This window comes from Dermacentor andersoni, chromosome 9 (genome assembly GCF_023375885.2).
Source record: "Dermacentor andersoni chromosome 9, qqDerAnde1_hic_scaffold, whole genome shotgun sequence".
NCBI lineage: Eukaryota > Metazoa > Arthropoda > Arachnida > Ixodida > Ixodidae > Dermacentor > Dermacentor andersoni.
In genome coordinates, this window is record NC_092822.1 from 120,681,733 (window position 1) to 120,699,304 (window position 17,572).

Here is a 17,572-nt window from a genome sequence, read left to right on the forward strand (position 1 = left end):
TTTATGCATTCAAGCTCTAAAATTCGTTCCAAGTCGCTACGCCTTGCGAAGTGATAAGCTACTATTCGTAGATCAAAATATGTGCCGGAAAATATTGAAATAAAATTAAGGGTAATTATGGGAATCATATAAACATGCATTTTCATTTCTCGTATAAGTAATGGTCGTCTCATTGAGTAAATAATATCAAGCATTAGAATTATGCTATCTGGCGCAGGTGATTTTTAAAAATTTGGGACCCCCTAAAAAATTCGCCGACGATTACGATACTCCCTAATGCGAAATTTGATCGCAGTTCTAGACGTGTTTTCATTTCGCGATATATTGGCTGGTGCAGACAGCCTGTCTCGTGCAGCACGTTGCAAATGGAGCGTAGTGTTCGCTGATCGGGAGATCGCGAGAGGGAGCGCCTCTGTGACGCGTGGGCGCAATTCGCAGCAGCCGCCGCAGACAGACCTCCGCTCATGCAGTGCTTTGTTTCCATATATGGTATCTGCGGCATCGTCGGTGAACAGACCACGCGTGCTGATCTGGCGCCATCTTGTAGCAACTGCTGCCGCAGAGTCCGTCTTGCACAGAGCTACGCTTTTGTCCTCACGCTTTCGCCATACGCTCCTCCACCGCTTTCCGCCTCATTGTTTCGCTGCAACGTTATCCACCGCTTTCTTCATCGCGATCGATTGGCTATCGCCGTCTTTCATAAACGACTGCGCTCCACGTTCGCCCTTCCATCCTTCGCTGTGTTCATTCGCTTGGTTACGAGGGACACCAACGCTCGCCGCAGGATGGGGCTGCTAACAGCTGCGCTCTAATATCACCCGGTATATAATGAGTATTAGTAACGCTGTATTAGTAATTAACGTTAACGGAAAACAAAAAGGGTTACTTACGATGTATGTATTTAGGTCCATGTAAGACTCCTTAGATTAATGAAGGGTAAGGAAGCCCGACGGAGAACAATCAATTAAGAAAATACGAATAAGAATACGAATTAAGGAAAATACGAATGATTCAATATATAACCTTATCAATAGCAATTAAGGTTAAATTATGAAGCCGAATTGAGAGTATTAGGGCACATGAGTGTAATTAAGGGTATTTTCCTTTAATTATCATTAAATTGATTCAAGTTATTGAGCATCGATCAAGCGTAATCACGAGGACTTAGGTCTATTTTGCAGTAAGTAACAACAAATTGACGTAGGCTAATCAGGTGTTATTTTAGGCATTTAAGCCGACCTAAGCCTAATTAAGAATAACTATGATTACCAAGCTTAACACTACCAAGCATAATTAATGCAACAAAATATCTATCATACTACATTACAATATCCCACTTCAGATTAATTACGATAAGAATGATTCTGCCCCATAAAATTAATTTCGACTTCACGAATTAGGTAAGTGCAACAGTCATAAAATTGTGTCAACACTGACAGAGTGAGCCGTGGTGTGCGGAACACAGTTGCTGAATCAATCATTCCTAACATGAGCTCAAGATCAGTGCATGACTGGAGTATCTGACACGTCTCACTAAGTATTAATTTCAGTAATTCTTTTCAGCAACTTTTCTTTCTTTCAGAAAGTACACTGAGCTTAACTTAAGGGCTTCGCAGTGGCTTCACTTCTTATTTCTTCTTATTCACTTCTTATTGCACTTCTTATAGTACCATCAAGAAGACATAGTTATGAAGTCCAGTATCTAAAATGCGAGAACTGTTTCACCCAGAATTCGAAAAAGACGCAGCAATAGCAATCAGAGAATCACGCAAGGCAATATACACGCTTTCCTCATCATAACGGTGAATACAAATCGTTATCCCGTGTTTTCTGGTCGCTCTGTTCTCGGGTGTCTTTAATACTGTGCATAGCTGTGTAGCGTAGCAGGCCTTGTAATTAATCAGGAAACAGAAGACTTCTGTTTACTTTCACGGTCTCCAAAAATGCTATGAGAAGTGCGTACAATCCTTATAATTGCGAACATAATACGAGGGCGAATCAGAAAGTCGTTGCACCTATCTTTTGTTAGCCAAATAAGGGACATACAGGTAATTACAAATTTACATAGTATTTGACGTACCTGACACTATTTGACCACGTAGTTCCCACAGCGGTTCAAGCATTTGCCCCGTGGAGAGAGGCCTATGTAGTCGAAATCGTCTGACTGACAGTGGAACCTCCGTCAGATTGCTATCTTGGCTTCATCAGCGCACGGGAATCGCTGTCCTGCCAGGAATTTATTCAGCGGACCGAAAACGTGGAACTATCTTGGGGGAAGGTGCGGACTGTATGGTGGGCGGTACAGACTCTCCCACTGAAATGACCGGAGCTTGTCGGCGGTTCTGACTGCCACATGTTGCCCGAACGCTCGTTGTCATGCAAGTATTCATGGCCTATTGCGAACTGACCTCACGCTATTTAAACCGAGGCACCTTTCCCCATACGTGGGCTCTATTTGCGTGGATTTCGATATGCGTTCCGAGAATTCGATGGGAGTTCGATTTCGATGGGATTTCAGAGAATCACACTTGGTTGTTCGAACACCGGGGCGTGTGAAGCACAACTACCATCTTCAACAACTCACAGCAGTGCCGTGCCACGGAGCTACTGGCAGATGAGGCCGGGCCGGTTCAAGAAACGTCCATTGCAGGACATGGATATGTTCCCTTCGCATTTACATCCATAATTTGACTAAAAGAATAGGGCCAAAGGCTTTTTAATTCACCCTCGTATGTGTAGACAAGATCAGCACTGAGTGCTGATCAGCAGACAAGATCAGCACTGACTCCACTCACTTGTGCGAAGACACATTTGCCCATTCTGTAGCCGGCAGCGTGCTTGTGAGCTACGTTTTGCCCTTTGCAGAAAGCGTAGAATGCACCGCTGACGGAAGGAAGTTCTGAAAAGCATGAGCTTCTTAAGAGGAAGTTTTAGGTCGGGACCAAATCCGAAGCGGCCTATTCAAATACCTGTAAAACACAAAAACGTTTTCTAAGATAACCCCTGAACCGCGTTTAATGAAATTTGTTGCATTTGAGAGAGAAAGGTAAATTCTGGTGACTGTTGCAAGCGGAACTTCGATTTAGGACCTGAAATTTGTTTAAAAAGTTTTCGAAAAATTGAAATATTGAAAAAGATAAAAGCACGAAGTTTACAAACTGATATCTATGCATCAAGAATAGATATCGCAGTACTGCAAATGGAACCCATTAAATCATTGAAAGCGGGCAAAAACATATGTTAATTTATATCTGACGTGAATCTGTTACGTTGTTTACAAGGGTTCTGCAAAAACTGTATTGCCATCACACAATTTTTTTTTAGATTCATGCGTGACATATCAGTTTTGTCCGCTTTTGATGTACCACTAGGTGCAGTTCACAGAATTGTATAATCATTTTTCGGTGCTGAGTTACAGAGTTGTAAACTTGATAGTATTGTTGTTTGAAAATTTTCGATTTTTGCCAATTTTCAGTAAAAAAATTGACCTAACTAAAAAATTCGAAACCAACGGTCACTATATCTTAGGTTTTTATTTTAAATGCAAGAAAACTTGTCAACTTTCGTGCAGTGGTTGCCGAGAAAAACGAAGTCTCCTTTTACATGTATTTAGATAGGAGCACCTGAGGTAAAGCTTCCGCTTAACTAATCGAACAAAAACTAGAATTTATTTTTTAGCTTGAGATGAATAGCAACCGGCTATTTTCAATGCACCAACTTCTCCTTCTATGCAATGCCAAGAAAGATGACAAATCAAGAGAATTAAACGCGCTCGGGAAACAGAACCATAAAGGTTGGTGGACATTCTTTGTTACGATTATCTTTTGCGTTACTTTTGCACTGTTAAGAAAGAATGGACCGATACAATCCCGCTTAAGCAATTGCAAACAAGCTGTTTTCAGCGACAAAGTAGTTGCGCAAAAATGAGACACAGAAACGGGAAGCGAGACACCCACGCGCTAAGGCGTCCGCACTTGGTCGTCGAGTGTCTCGCCTCCTTTGTCCGTTTCTTGTTGCGGCGCTATAACTGTGTGCTATATGCCGCAAGTCCAAACTGATTTTGTGTTTCTCGCCCTTCATTCACGCCCTTCCACTGTTTTATTTGTTATTGCGCGAGCATCAACCACACAGCGTGCTGGCTGCCTTGTATCAGCGAAGGGTGGCGGGATCAGCGACAGTATGCTCTAGTGCGCGCGATACGATTTCCAGTTCGATTGTTCTATGCTGTCCCGTTCGCTTCAGGACTGCCCCTCGTTTGTACAAGGCCGCTGACACGCCGAGCAGTCGGCGCTCACGCGATATCACTAAAAACACAAATATGTACGTAAAGTTTCGCTTTTTTTTATCAGATGTGTTGGTGTATTGAATGTATCTTTCGGTATTCATGACCTAATCAGGTGACCGATGTTGAGTTTCTTCTTGAGCAGTCATGGCAATTATGTATTTTCGACCAAATAAAATGTGGAAATTAAAAGGAACTTACAAATGGTATAGCATGCACATGAACTCATTCTCGGAGAGGGAAATAAAAGCTATTCCGGCACAGATGTTGTATGGCACCTGTTCCTTTTATTTCTTGGTTCATCATGCTGCGATAAACGCGGTTTTTATAGCCTGGAAGACGGAGTTTTCTTATAAAATACGCATAATTCTGCCACTGTATGTGTAAGCGCCTACATGATACCATGCATAGGGATCAGGCTCAGAAAGAATAATGGAAAAAGGAAAAAAGAAAAGGAAGGAAAGGCTACAAAATATGCGATCCTGCTATGTGCAGCTGAGATTACGATTGTGGTATTGATCTAAATAGGCTAGTGCTTGCAAAGTACGACAACGTCTCTAAGGAATGAGATATGAAATTGCTGCTTTGAAATTACCGTGAAGGACTTGACATCAGATCGAGTATTATTCCAAGATCTATTGAATTTCAGGAAGCCGACTCCATTCTGCTAAAATAACTCGTTCTATCGCCATCGTAAAACACGACCACTTCCACAAAATATGTTCCAGTGCTGATAACGTGCCACATGTATCACGATAAGTGTTTATGATCAGTTTAAGACTGCACAGTTAGGTATTGTTTGATACAGCCTTCAGACAAAGGCGATGGTGCATTATCTAAATGGGGCACACACGCTGATGTGAAAGCCTTGATTTTATGATGGAGTCTATTCAGTTAAAAATTGACGCTCATAAAGCTAGAGACTCGACTTCTACGCGGGGCGTATTTTACTCATGCGTCCGTTTTCGTAAACATTTTATCACGGGAAAGAATATATACAGAAAGAATGCGTAGCTGGAAACCATAGAACAGCGCGATACCACTGATTGGTGCGGGGTCACATCATCTTGCGCTTCTCCTGACGTCTTTCCATAGCGGCACAAGCTACTACGTAACATGAACTCCCGGTGGCGGAAGCACCGTCTCTGTGCATTTCGTGTGTTAAATCAGTGGTCGAATGATAACGCTTTAGGTGGGAAAGGCATACGACGAACATGGCTACTAAGTGGCGTCTAACAGGCTTTTCTAAAATATCGCGAAGCTTCTCTTTTCTTGTGTCCCAAGTCGTAATGTTGGATTCCGGCCTCACACCATAGCTTCGCGGTTGCTGGAAAGAAAAATATAACATTATCCGGCATAATTATGGCATCCCACCTGTTGTGGTTGCCGACGCATTGCTACCACCGCAACGTCGACTTCGTCGGTGTCGCCGAAGGCAGCTCAGGTGTAGGCGAGGACAACTTGCGGTGCTGTCTGAATGGGCGGGGCAGCGTTGTTGGCAATGACCGCAGAACAGACATGTCGTCCGCTGCGGAGATCCATATCCGGGTTGTGACAAGTTTACCATGCACCTCCACCAAATATAACGGGGAAGAACATTTACGTGGGACATATACAGGGAGAATGCGAAGCTCCAAACCATAAGGCGGAGCGATGCCACTATTTACGTCAGCGTCACATCTTCTTCCTCTTCTACTCACAACGTTCTTCTATAGCGCACAAACTACTATGTAACAATATTCTTCTCTAATTTCTTAAATGTAAGCCTCTTCGGCCACCTATATGTGCTTTTTTTCGCATATCGCAATGTTTCTAGTATTATAATTTAAAACTAATATATTACAGTGTGACTAGGAACAGTGGCTATATGAGGAATGTAACCAGTGTCACGGGTTACTGGGTGTTGGCCCACTTCATGCAGCATATTACCATGTAAGGCTCTTTTTGTGTCCGTGAAGATGAGGCCTCCCCATGACAGTTGCTGAAGGATCTGAATATCGGCTTATCCTTTTGATAAACTCAGCTGCCGTGTTTGCTGTCAAAGATTACAGCTAATAAATGAGGAGCTAACGAAGAGACAATACGAGGAAACCACGCGATGAACTCTTTCCGCACTAAGACTTATTAGTCAAAAAATGCCTCAAGCCCGCACTTTCCATGGCGACATGTGCAATTGCAAAATGAGGCATGGTTTTCTTGGAACTGATAGCAGGAATGTAAAATACGACTCGTCTAGAAGAAAGTGTACAAGCAAACAAATTGAAGGCAATGAGCTGCGGCCTTTGCGCAATGATTGGAGCAGAAGAGGAGTGTGCGCAGGTAGTAGCTACGCGACCGAGAATGTTTCCTGGTTTGGTTGACGTGTCAAAGGGGGATGCGTGTCATTTCTTGTGCGCATCAGATATTAAAAAGCACACATTTTGCTTTTATGTCGCTCCGACGTACGACAATCCGAATCGGAAGCCTGTTCTTATGCGTAGAGAAATCTTACCTTCGGTCTCGAGATTTTCTTTGCTGCTTAAAACATATTCGCTGCAGCGTACAGACTGTATCGTAAAACGCCTACCTCGCAAGCTTCACGTAGGAGCAAAGTCGATCGGCAATCTAGTGCAATTATAAGGGCAGCTCAAATGGGAAGGCGACAAACATAATATAATCACATAGCACAAGCGCTTAAGTAAAAACAGCTGGCATTTCAACGCTTTTCCTGTGTGATTCTACACCCGCTGTCACCTTCCCATTTGCGTTACCGTTATAAAGAGCATCAGCCGGCTTGTCTAATTTCCCAAACGACTGCAAGGATGCCTTCTCGCTCTTCTATACATTACATTGCGCGGTTTTATTCAAATAGTAAGAACCATCACCCTGATATTCCATGCAGGTGACCACGTTGATACTGTACCCGACGCACGGCCTGCACATCGTGCAACGGGGCTTGCCACCCACCCTGGACGTGAGCAGTTTGCGAGCGGTGTACATCGCTGGAAGCTCCATTCCACAGCAAGTGCTCAAGCAACTCGGTCAGGTGTTCCAAGGCTGCCTCATCATTCACGGTGAGCTCAGCATCTCAGAGGCGTGGCCCGCATGGTTGACTTTTGCTTCTAGGACGTGGTGCGGCCAGAATTATTTTTTATGTACAATAACTCTGATAGAAAGAAAGAGGTGACCCGAAAATACCACCAGAAGAAGTATTCTATAAGAGTACACCTAGGGGACACGTCCATTTCGTCTGCTATTGAAGTTCTGGTTGGCTGGGCTGGGCTGCGCGTCCGCAGGAACCATGCGCCACAGCCAATCAGCACTTCAGTAGTAGACGAAATGGACATGTCCACTAGGCGGACTCTTGCAAAATACCTCCCCATGAGAGGCACTGCGCCTGCCTGCTCGAGAAATGGAAAGATAGTACATATAAAAAGGGTAGTACATAGAAAGAGCTAGATGACTCGTTAGATTTAGTGTCTAGCATATGCCGAAGATTCCCTATCATTTATAATAAAACTTGGCTTCGATGGATGAATTACAATTAGAAGCGCGCACGCACGCATGCCCAAACACACACGCACGCACACACATACACATTGCGCCGACTACTGTTATATACGGAATCAACAGCCGTGCGCCACATCTTCTAGGTGATGCCCATAGATGGCGCCACCACCTCGTGTGCTAAGTGTAATGTGCACCTGTACGCAGGGCTTTGCATTCATCTCCTGTACTGTCTGAAAATAAATGAGACGTCAGGCCCCGAAAACTCTCAAGTTCAACAAATGGCCACAGAGAGTGAAAAAATCGACCGCGTGGCGCTGCTAAAGAAACGGCCATAGTGCACCAATTAAAAAGGTTCCCCCCTGAGCAGATTATCTCCCGCTAGAGGCGCCGTAGTAAGCGCCATGTTAGCCTACAAACTTTCTTCAACAGTAAACGAAGCGTTTTTATTAAATTGTAAAGACTACAAAATTATAATTCCTAATTTTACATTGTATTTCTCATTAACAACTTTGTTGTGTTTTGTCATTTTAAACGCAAAATAACGTTCAGCATCATCCACCTCTCACGTGACCTCTGGCATGGATTTAAAATTTTTACCGGTATGTTCGCGTGCACGGCAGGTACGGATTCTTTGGTTCGTACATTGGTTGGATATTTTGTGCTAACACCAGTTTATTGCGCTTCGATATCTCGCGTTATTTAACTTGGGGTGTAAGCCCGAAACCTAGGTTTCAGCCGTGAGCCATGTGGAACACGTCCACATCGAAATGGGAGCCGGATCCTACTGCGACTGGGCGCAGCAATACCGGTAAGTCGTTTGACATCGCTGCCTCAATCGCTATGTAATTTATTCGTCTCGTTAACTTACAGGCAGGGGCAGGTTAACAAACTAGATGCTGCATTACATATGGGCAGTCAGGACCCTCCGTTGCTGTTTCCTAAATAAACTTTCAGTTGTGAGGCCACCATTACACACACATTCACGAAAGAGAAAGCGATATCGGAACGCACGTCACATATTTCATCTCGTTGTAGCCGTAGCCGTAAGAGACTGAGTTGCCTTATCAATATATTTTTTATTCGAGTCCTCCGGCAACTTCTTTCGTTCACAGAACCGAATGAGCTTCTGTTAAACTGAAGCTAAAATACTGAAATTAATGTATTAAACAGTTGCACATATGATAATTCATCCATATTTCGCACCTGTTGGTTCCAAATGTCCTTGCTGTTCAGTTTGGCTTACCTTAGGACATTTATTTTTGCTGTAGTGAATCGGTGCTTCACATTCATGCATAAACGAGCGCACAAATGTTCTTATTTGTGATCTTCATAATACTTAAGCTGTTGACATGCATTGTAGTTACGCAGACACCAATTTTACGGAGAGTAACTATATTTATTTACCATGCTGCTTAAGCACCCTAGAACAGAGTACATTTGCATGTGTTCTGTAGTCACAAACCATTGCAATCTATATGTCGCACTTTTTCGCATTTTATATTGCAAAATTGTGCTTATTCTATTTCTGATGCCGTCAAAATTTCTGTTCCAGACATGCAGTAATGTGGATGGCACCAGTATAAAGCAACACACTTCATGCACTAAATAGAAGCTGCTGTCTGCTACAACAAAGTCATTGTGTGGACTTTGGCTGCTACTACAAGGTAAAGAACACCTGGTTCCTAAATAAATATGCTTGATATATGCTTTATTGGCTTTCTAGTCTTCAGTTAAATGTCATTTGTTTGTAGCAGATGATATGAACGTTTGTTCATGTTTACAGTTCAGCATAATTGGTTCGAACATGAAAGAAAACACTACAAGAGTTTGGATAATCTCTGCTGTATCTCATGTGCCATTGTTCTGCCCCAACAGAGTGTGCCAAGTACATATTGGTCATCACGGGAGCCCCCATCTACACCAACAGGAAGGGGCTGGAGCTGAATTCGCAAGACCACGAACAAAGAAGCCATTCCAGAATTATTTGGATGAGATATCAAGTCTACGGACGACTGTTTCAAGAGTGAAAAGAGCCTACGCCATCATTCCACCAGCACGGATATTGGCCGAGTCATCCAGGTACCTCAACAACAAAAATTCTGTGTCTTCAGACGTACCTGCAATCTGTGAACAAGCACAGACGACGCTGGCTAAGAGTGTTCTGTCAGCTTGCTCTTCCTTAGTGAGCTTCCTGGCCTTGCCAATTCATGCCAAGTATAATTTTGTTTCAACGAATGCAAGCTTTTTCTTTCCACATTTTTGTTAAAGATCATTCCTATTCCTGATCCAAACGTTAAAAGTCAACCGATTCTTTGCTCATACTTAATACCAGTCACTGTCTAGAAGCATAACATATTTGTAGCAGTACTTTCTAGTGTATGTTGCCGTGTGCAATTCCTCTCCTGAAATAGCTGATGCGGCATTGGCGTGTGTCTTGCATTAACCTTTACACTGTGTGCTATGTAGCATTGAACTTTTGTTAATGTTTTTGGCTTTATGTGCTTTAAAGGTAGAGTGGCTTCTTTCTCGAATGCAAGCTTTCTCATTCCCATATTGAATTCCTAGTCTCATTCAGGATTGCTATTCTTGCTCGACAGCCTGTGTTTTTGTGCAAGCTACATTGAAGTGACTGATTGCAGAATCTGCTTTCGCTGCTGTCTGACTTGGTACTTGTCACCGTGTTACGTTTCTCATATGAGGGAGCCTGGTCAGTTGCACTGGAAAAGTCTCTCGATGCAAGCAGCTGCTCCTACAGTCCGCACAGTGATATAAACTGCTAATTTACACGCACCGTGGTTGGTGCTCCCCGTTCCATTCTTTCCTGCTGCTGCCGTGTGCAAATTTTGCTTGTGGCCTTCCTCGGCCATAATTTCGCGTCAACGGAGACTCTCCTTCATAATTACATGGTTCTAAGTTTATCAAGTTGATATCCACTGTGTGGAAAGGCCTGCAAAAGTGGCTACAAAATGGTGGTGTCTACAAAACCGACCATGCCCAAATATACAGAATGTGGGGGACCAAGTGTGAATTTCACATTAGTGGCAAGCAAAAGAACAAAAAAGAAACATGCAGGTTGGAAAGGCGGTAACGCTAAAATGCTGGGCACTCCATGTCGCTGTGTTGGCTGTGGCAGCAGATGCTTGCGTCACCCGACGCTTCGCAATGAAAGTTGCTCATATTTCAACGCCGACTGTCAGTGCAAACACGTGGGAAACACTGTCCAATCTGCTTGCGCTGCTGGTTGTTGCTTGTTACCTGACTGCCGTGTGCGACGAAGGCAAGCATTATGCCTACAGTCGGACGGTTGAATGTGCCGCACGCAACCCGTGTGCGTGTATGCTCACTGTTGTCATGTAGATCATAGCCAATGTGTAGTGCCAATGTATAGATTGAGCGTTATGTTAGAGTATGCTGAAGTGATTTCATTGCAGAACCTTGTTTCAATGTTGTCCCACTTGGTCATGGTTGCCGTGTTACATTTCTGTGATGTGGCAGTTCAGTTGCATTGGCCAACGGCCTCTCGAGGCAAGCACTTGCTCCTGTAGTCCGCACCGTGATACAAACTCCCTGTTTACATGTACTATGACTGGTGCTCCCGGTTTGTCCTTTCAGGCTGCAGCCGTGGGTAAAGTGTGCTTGTGGCCTTCTTTGGCCGTGATTTGGCGTGAACAGAGAGTATCATACATGATTACATGGTTTGAAGCGTAAGAAGTTGATATCCACATAGGTGGAAAGGCCTGTAAAAGTGGCTGCGAAATGGCGATTCCCACAAAACAGACCACATCCATATTGAGAGCAGGTGAGGCACCAAGTGTGAGCGACACATTAGCGGTCACCGAAAGAACAAAAAGAAACGTGCATGTAGGAAAGGAGGTAACGCTAGGATGCCGGGCAGTTCATGTCGCTGTGTTGGCTATGGCAGCAGGTGCCTGCGTCACCCGATTGACTCGCAGTACAAGTTACGGCGCCTGTCAGTGCAAACAGGTGGGGCACTGTCCAATATGCTTGTGCTGATGGTTGTCACTCGTTACTAGACCACTATGTGTGATGTAGGTAAGCACTTTGCCTGAAATCGGATAGCTGAATGTGCGGTTAGTGACCTGTAGCGCGTGCATGCCCACTGTTGTCATGTGGATCTTAGCCAATGTACAGTGTATTGTCTGAACCTTATGCGGTGATTGAATGCAGAGTCTAATTTGAGAATGGTCGCCGTGTTATGTTTCTTCGATGTGGCGACCTGCTCAGCTGCACGGGCAACCGTCTCCCGAGGTAACCATCTGCTCCTGCAGTCCACACAGCGACAAAGACTCCGAATTTACATGCACCGTAATTGGTGCTCTCCCCATTCGACATTTCCTGCTGCAGCCGCCGGTAAATTATGCTTGTGGGCCTTCATCGGCCGTGATGTGGCGTGAGCGGAGACCAGCACACGTTATTACATGTTCCGAAGTTGATAGCCACCTGGGTGGAAAGGCCTGCAAAAGTGGCTGCAAAATGGTGATGCCCATATTGAGAATGTGGGACACCAACTATGAGTTACACATTAGCGGCCCCCGAAAGAACATAAAGAAACGTGCAGGTTGGAAAGGCGGGAACGCTAAAATGCCGTTTAGTCCATGTCGCTGTGTTGGTTACGGCAGCAGATGCCTTGCGTCACCCGATTGCTTCGCAATGCAAGTTACGGCGACTGTCGATGCAAACAGGTGGTGCACTGCCCAATTTGCTTGCGTTTCTGATTGTCGCTCGTTACCAGATCGCCATGTGCGACGACGAAAGTGAGCAGTTTACGAGCTCGCGTTAATGGTTGCAGCGCATCTCGACACGCAAATTTTATTTCTGATCTTGTATGAGAAGGTGCACTGCTTTGCTTCTGCCAATAAAGTCGCACGTCCTGTTCACTCACTTGTGGCTTGTTTATATGGGCGTCAGTAGAGGCTCTTTAAGTCTCCTGGCCATTAAAACGTGGCAGCTGAGGCATGCCGCAAAGCCAGAGAGGCGAGCACGGCGCGTACCCAGCGTACGCGAGCCACCGGTATAAAGCGGCCATATTGGATATTGCACTAAAAAAAAAAGACATTTCCGCTTCCTGTTTAAGTAGCGCTATCTATCGGGTCCCCCGCTAAGTTCCATGCGCTGCCGCTTCTTATTTTGGAACCACTGTGGAAGGTACAGTTTCCCTTCTCTAAAGTTGGTTCTTTATTCTATGGAGACGTCGACTCGGCGGGCTGGCGTTCGCCCTGTTCATGTACGTTGTGCTCGGCACCACGAAATCTAAAACGTGACGGCGGGGACAAGGATGGCGCGTTGAGCTGCTGCTCATGCTGGTATTGAACCTCCTGCGCGCGGCACTAAAGCGACAGGAGTCGCAAAACTGGAGACGTTCGACTTGGGAACCTGCTGGGACGAATACCGAGAGCGCGTGGAACGATACTTTATTGCCAATAAAGTTGAAGAGGACAAGCGGTGGGCCGGGCTGCTTACTTGTTGTGGCCCAGTAACTTCGCTTCTCCGGAACCTGCTATATAGCACTTCTGCAGCCGTCCGAGGAAAGTTTCACGGCTATATTTGATGTCCTGCAGAAACATTACTCGTCGACGCCGTCCGAAGTGGTCGCCACTTTCAAGTCTAACTCTGGAAATCATCACTGCGGCGATACGGCTACTGATTTTTCCGCCTGTTTAAACAGGCTTGCTGATCACAGCTGTTTTTGAACTTTTCGACAATGGTTGCTGCGTGATTGCATCGTAACCGGTATGAACGACGATGCGATGCAACGGCGAATGTTAGAGCTGCCTGACCTGATACTTTAACTGGCGAAGAAAACTGCCTTCGCCTAGGAGGCCGGAAGTAAGGATTTGCAAGTGCCGTCAAGGACGACGCCAACGTACACTGCGCTGGCCATGGTTTCAGCCAATGCTTTCTCACGTGGCACTAAGTAAGGGAAACGGGCAGACGCAGCGATTGTTCGCTTTCGCTGCGGGGGCAGTGTCGGTACGTTAACACCACGAGACACAAATGTCGGGTCAAAAGACATATATCCCTCATGTTTAACGGGAAGAAGGTAGTGAATCTAAGAGTACGAGTACCTCCCAGAAAGCAACAGATGCACGCAGTCGACGAGGCAAGCACACGCAGACAACGTGAAGTAGTATGGTACAAGCAAGTGCACAAAATGTGGAAACTGCAGGGAACTGAGGACATTCAGCCGTACCATGTGGAAGCTTCCGTGAACAATTTCTCTGCTGATGGAGATTGACATTGGTGCGATTGTGTCGTTTGTTCCTGAGGACACATTTCGCCACAAGCTTCCGTCTGCGCGCCTGAAACCATCAACAGTCCTGTCAAAAAGCTATTCTGGCCAGCTAACTCGTGTCAAAGGAACCTTGGCTGCATCCATTCGGCTTGGCAGTCCCAAATACGACGATCTGCTATACGTCGTCGCAGGGCGCTGTCAATTCATGATGGGGCGCGGCTGGTTGAAGTGTCAGCGAATAGAACTGTGCAGCGCGATGGGTGTGAACGCAGTTTCGTCTGTTCAGAATGTTATGGCTGAACAGTGCAGTCTTTTCGACAACAAACTGGGAACATTCAACGGCGTCGCTGAGACACACAGCGTCAGTGCTGCGCGTCTCAAGAAAACCACCGAGCTGGCCAACGAACAGCTATGAGGCCGTGGCTTGGTCGCGACCCTGGTCGCGACAGCACATAAATTTTGCAAGACCCCTGAAGAAGCGGAACCTGCTGGTCGTCATTGATGCGTTCGCAAAGTTGATTGAAGTCGTCCCTGTATCTACCCCATATGCTTAGGCCATGATTGCATGCCTGCGAACCACATTCGGTGCTCATGAGTTGCCAAACATTATTGTGTTAGACAATGGGCCAGCGTTCGTACGTAAAAGTTTCAGAGTTCCTCAATTGAAATGGCATCAGGCGAATTTGGCGCCTCTGTACAACCCGGATTCCAAAAAAGCCGCCGAACGCGCAGTTCATACGATCAAGGCAAAGCTAAGGAAGGCTACAGATGGAACCCTTGGGGGTCAGCTTGCCCGCATCCTGCTCAATTACAGAACGCCTCGTGAACTACTTACACACTTTCCCAGTTGATCATGGGTCTCAAGTAAAAGACTTCTCTATGTCGGTTGGACCCAGACATAAGGTCGACTGCCCTGACGCGACAATCTTGAAGGTGAAAAGTTCAGCGCAAGACCCAGGACAACGCACAATAAAGAGACAAGACAAGCACTGGCGGGTGTTTGTCTCTCCTTTGTGGCATGTCCAGGGTTTTGCGCCGATTATTTCACCTTCAAAATATCATGTACCAACTAGCCCCAACCGAAGTTTTACTGAAACGGCAACTCAAGCAGAAATTAGCACACGACAAGAACGCCAGGACGGCACCAGCTCTGCAAACTGGAGACTTGGTGTATGCACGAAACGTCATTAGCGACTCCCCTGGGTTTTTGCAAGAGTGACATCTGCTGCAAGCGACCATGTCGCCGACGTTACTCTGCCAGACGGCCGAGTCTGGCGGTACCATCAAGAGCACTTACTCCCCGATTTCGTCGTATGGGCACCATCTCAGTGGCAGCAGACGCAATGGTAGCCTGCCCACCTAGGGAACTGGTTACGAACGATGCGGCACCAGGTATACTTTCACAGGATGACAGAAGCACTTCAGGCGAAACAAACCCCCTTAAGATTTGTCAAGCGAAGCTGCAGCGCAAGGTTTGAGATGCGCTCTACCACCCACTCCTGCTGAGCCGTACACGCAACGTAGAAATTCAATGGCATGAAAGCCAGTGGTGCGGTTGTACTATTAAACCTGCAGAAAATTCGATAGCGCTAGGCTCTAGGGGCGGAGGATTGTTATACAGGGCGCCCCAGCTATCTTTAGCCTAAATTTAAACATATGCGAATGCCACGTTGCTGGACTGAACCAAAGTAATGTTCTTTGGCGTCACTTGGAGAGACTCAAGTTATTATCTTTTTCAATTCCGCCTAATTAGGTAATTATTGTTAATTATTTATCAACTTCTCGAACATTAGCCTTAGATCAAAAGTGTAAATGAGAAAATTCTAGAGCGACACGAGAAACTCCCGATACGGGCATTAGGCCATGGACCGCACAAGAAGTTAGCCATCGGGCAGCTGAGAGACGACACATTGTGGTATCTCCGAGAAATTCACTTGTGCCACTCAATTTCTTGGATTTCTAAGAAGGCAGTCTTGTCACCACTGGCCTTGAAGCGGTTGTGCCTGCTTCTCCTCAACGAGTCTTATTTTGACCGCATACACATTTACACTGACGGTTCCACCAATTCAAACCGCTCTACCGGAGCAGTAGTTGTGCCATCAGACGCCGCCTCTTTGCATTTTAAATATTCGCAAAATACAACGTCGACAGCAGCAGAACTTGCGGCTATTTAAGGTGCACTGAAGTATCTGCTCCCACAGCCAATGGTTTTGATACGAAGATCAGATTTTCTACAATTGACAAATTTGGCGGCCACGTTTGTGGCACTTTGTGTTCTCTTTGCTTTTATGGTTACAAGTTCGGGCAATAAGAAAGTTAAATTTTTGACTATTGTTCTTGGGATTTCTAGTTTTCGGCGGTGCCACAAAGTGACAATATTTCTGTACATATGTCATTTTGAATCGGTGAGCACTCCGTCTTCTTTAGCTGTGCACTAAGCGCCGAGAAAAAGTGTGAACAAGGCTATATGAATGTGCGGGAGGAAATTTTGATGGATTATTAATGAGTTGGATTTTTCTGTACAATTATATAGCGGCGTGCATGATCCCGGCAGGAGTGATAACTGGAGGTTTGTTCATAACAGGCTCACTGATTAAAGGTCACACTCAATAAATATCAATAACTTCGTCCGTTTACGGCAACCACGTTGCTTACCATCTATGTACCACCTGTGTTAAAAGAAAGAAGTGCTTCTATTCACGAGATTAACCGGCAATGTCATATTTTGCCTATTAAACGTCGTTAGGAACAGTCAAATAAAAAAAAATGATTTGCTGCAGCCAAACATGGTTTTAGTTAGGTTTTCAACATATCATCTAGCTACAGAAAAAAAAATTGAGAAGGTGACATCTTCCCAGTCATCATTTTCATGGTTCATATCCTTAACAAAGGACAAGTTATTTTCCCCATGACAGGTCGCAAATGCATTAGGCTGTTTCTTGAGTCGTTTTCAGATGTGAACTTCCTGTTTTCACTGTTGTATACCTACGTTGTGTTACCTCGGCTATATGAACAATAACCTAAATTACTTAATATTATATCCAAGCTATTATTTATCGACTTTCAGCAGCTTGACTCCTTGCCCACATAGACTATCTCCACAGTTACTAAAGATAACTAAACCTGTGGTACATCACACGCCTCTTCTTTTTCAGAAATTTACAGATTCGGGATATAGTTCGTGTGGAATAGAAAAGCTCAAATAATTCCAATCTCTTAAGTGCGGTGGCGCATCGCGCGTCCATACACACAGGATAATCTTAGTGATCGCTATACCGTGTAAACTGTTAAGACAAAGCGCACCATCACCAATTGTGAAATATGCCAAAGACCACAACCATCCCTTCAAAAACCAATATGGGTTTACCATGGTCCTTGATGCGATGAAGCTGGCGGCGGAGGTAATAACGACTACCCTCAAAGAGGTGGCAGAGTTTCATTTGATATTTTTTTAATTTCGCAAATGGTTTTGAGAATGTCGACACCATACCAGCTTTTAATTCCACTTTCAGTGGTTTAAATAAATGTAGCATTATGAAGTAGATTCC

General features: G+C 45.1%; 1 protein-coding gene across 1 annotated transcript in view; it reads left to right on the forward strand.

Annotated features, from left to right (window-relative positions):
* The window catches only part of LOC126529659 (luciferin 4-monooxygenase-like), an 85,467-nt gene that overhangs the window by 53,453 nt on the left and 14,442 nt on the right, over positions 1–17,572 (forward strand). Inside the window, exon 7 of the mRNA XM_050177171.3 lies at positions 7,164–7,335. Within this exon, the coding sequence (XP_050033128.2) occupies positions 7,164–7,335 (172 nt within the window). The remainder of the gene's footprint in view (positions 1–7,163; positions 7,336–17,572) is intronic.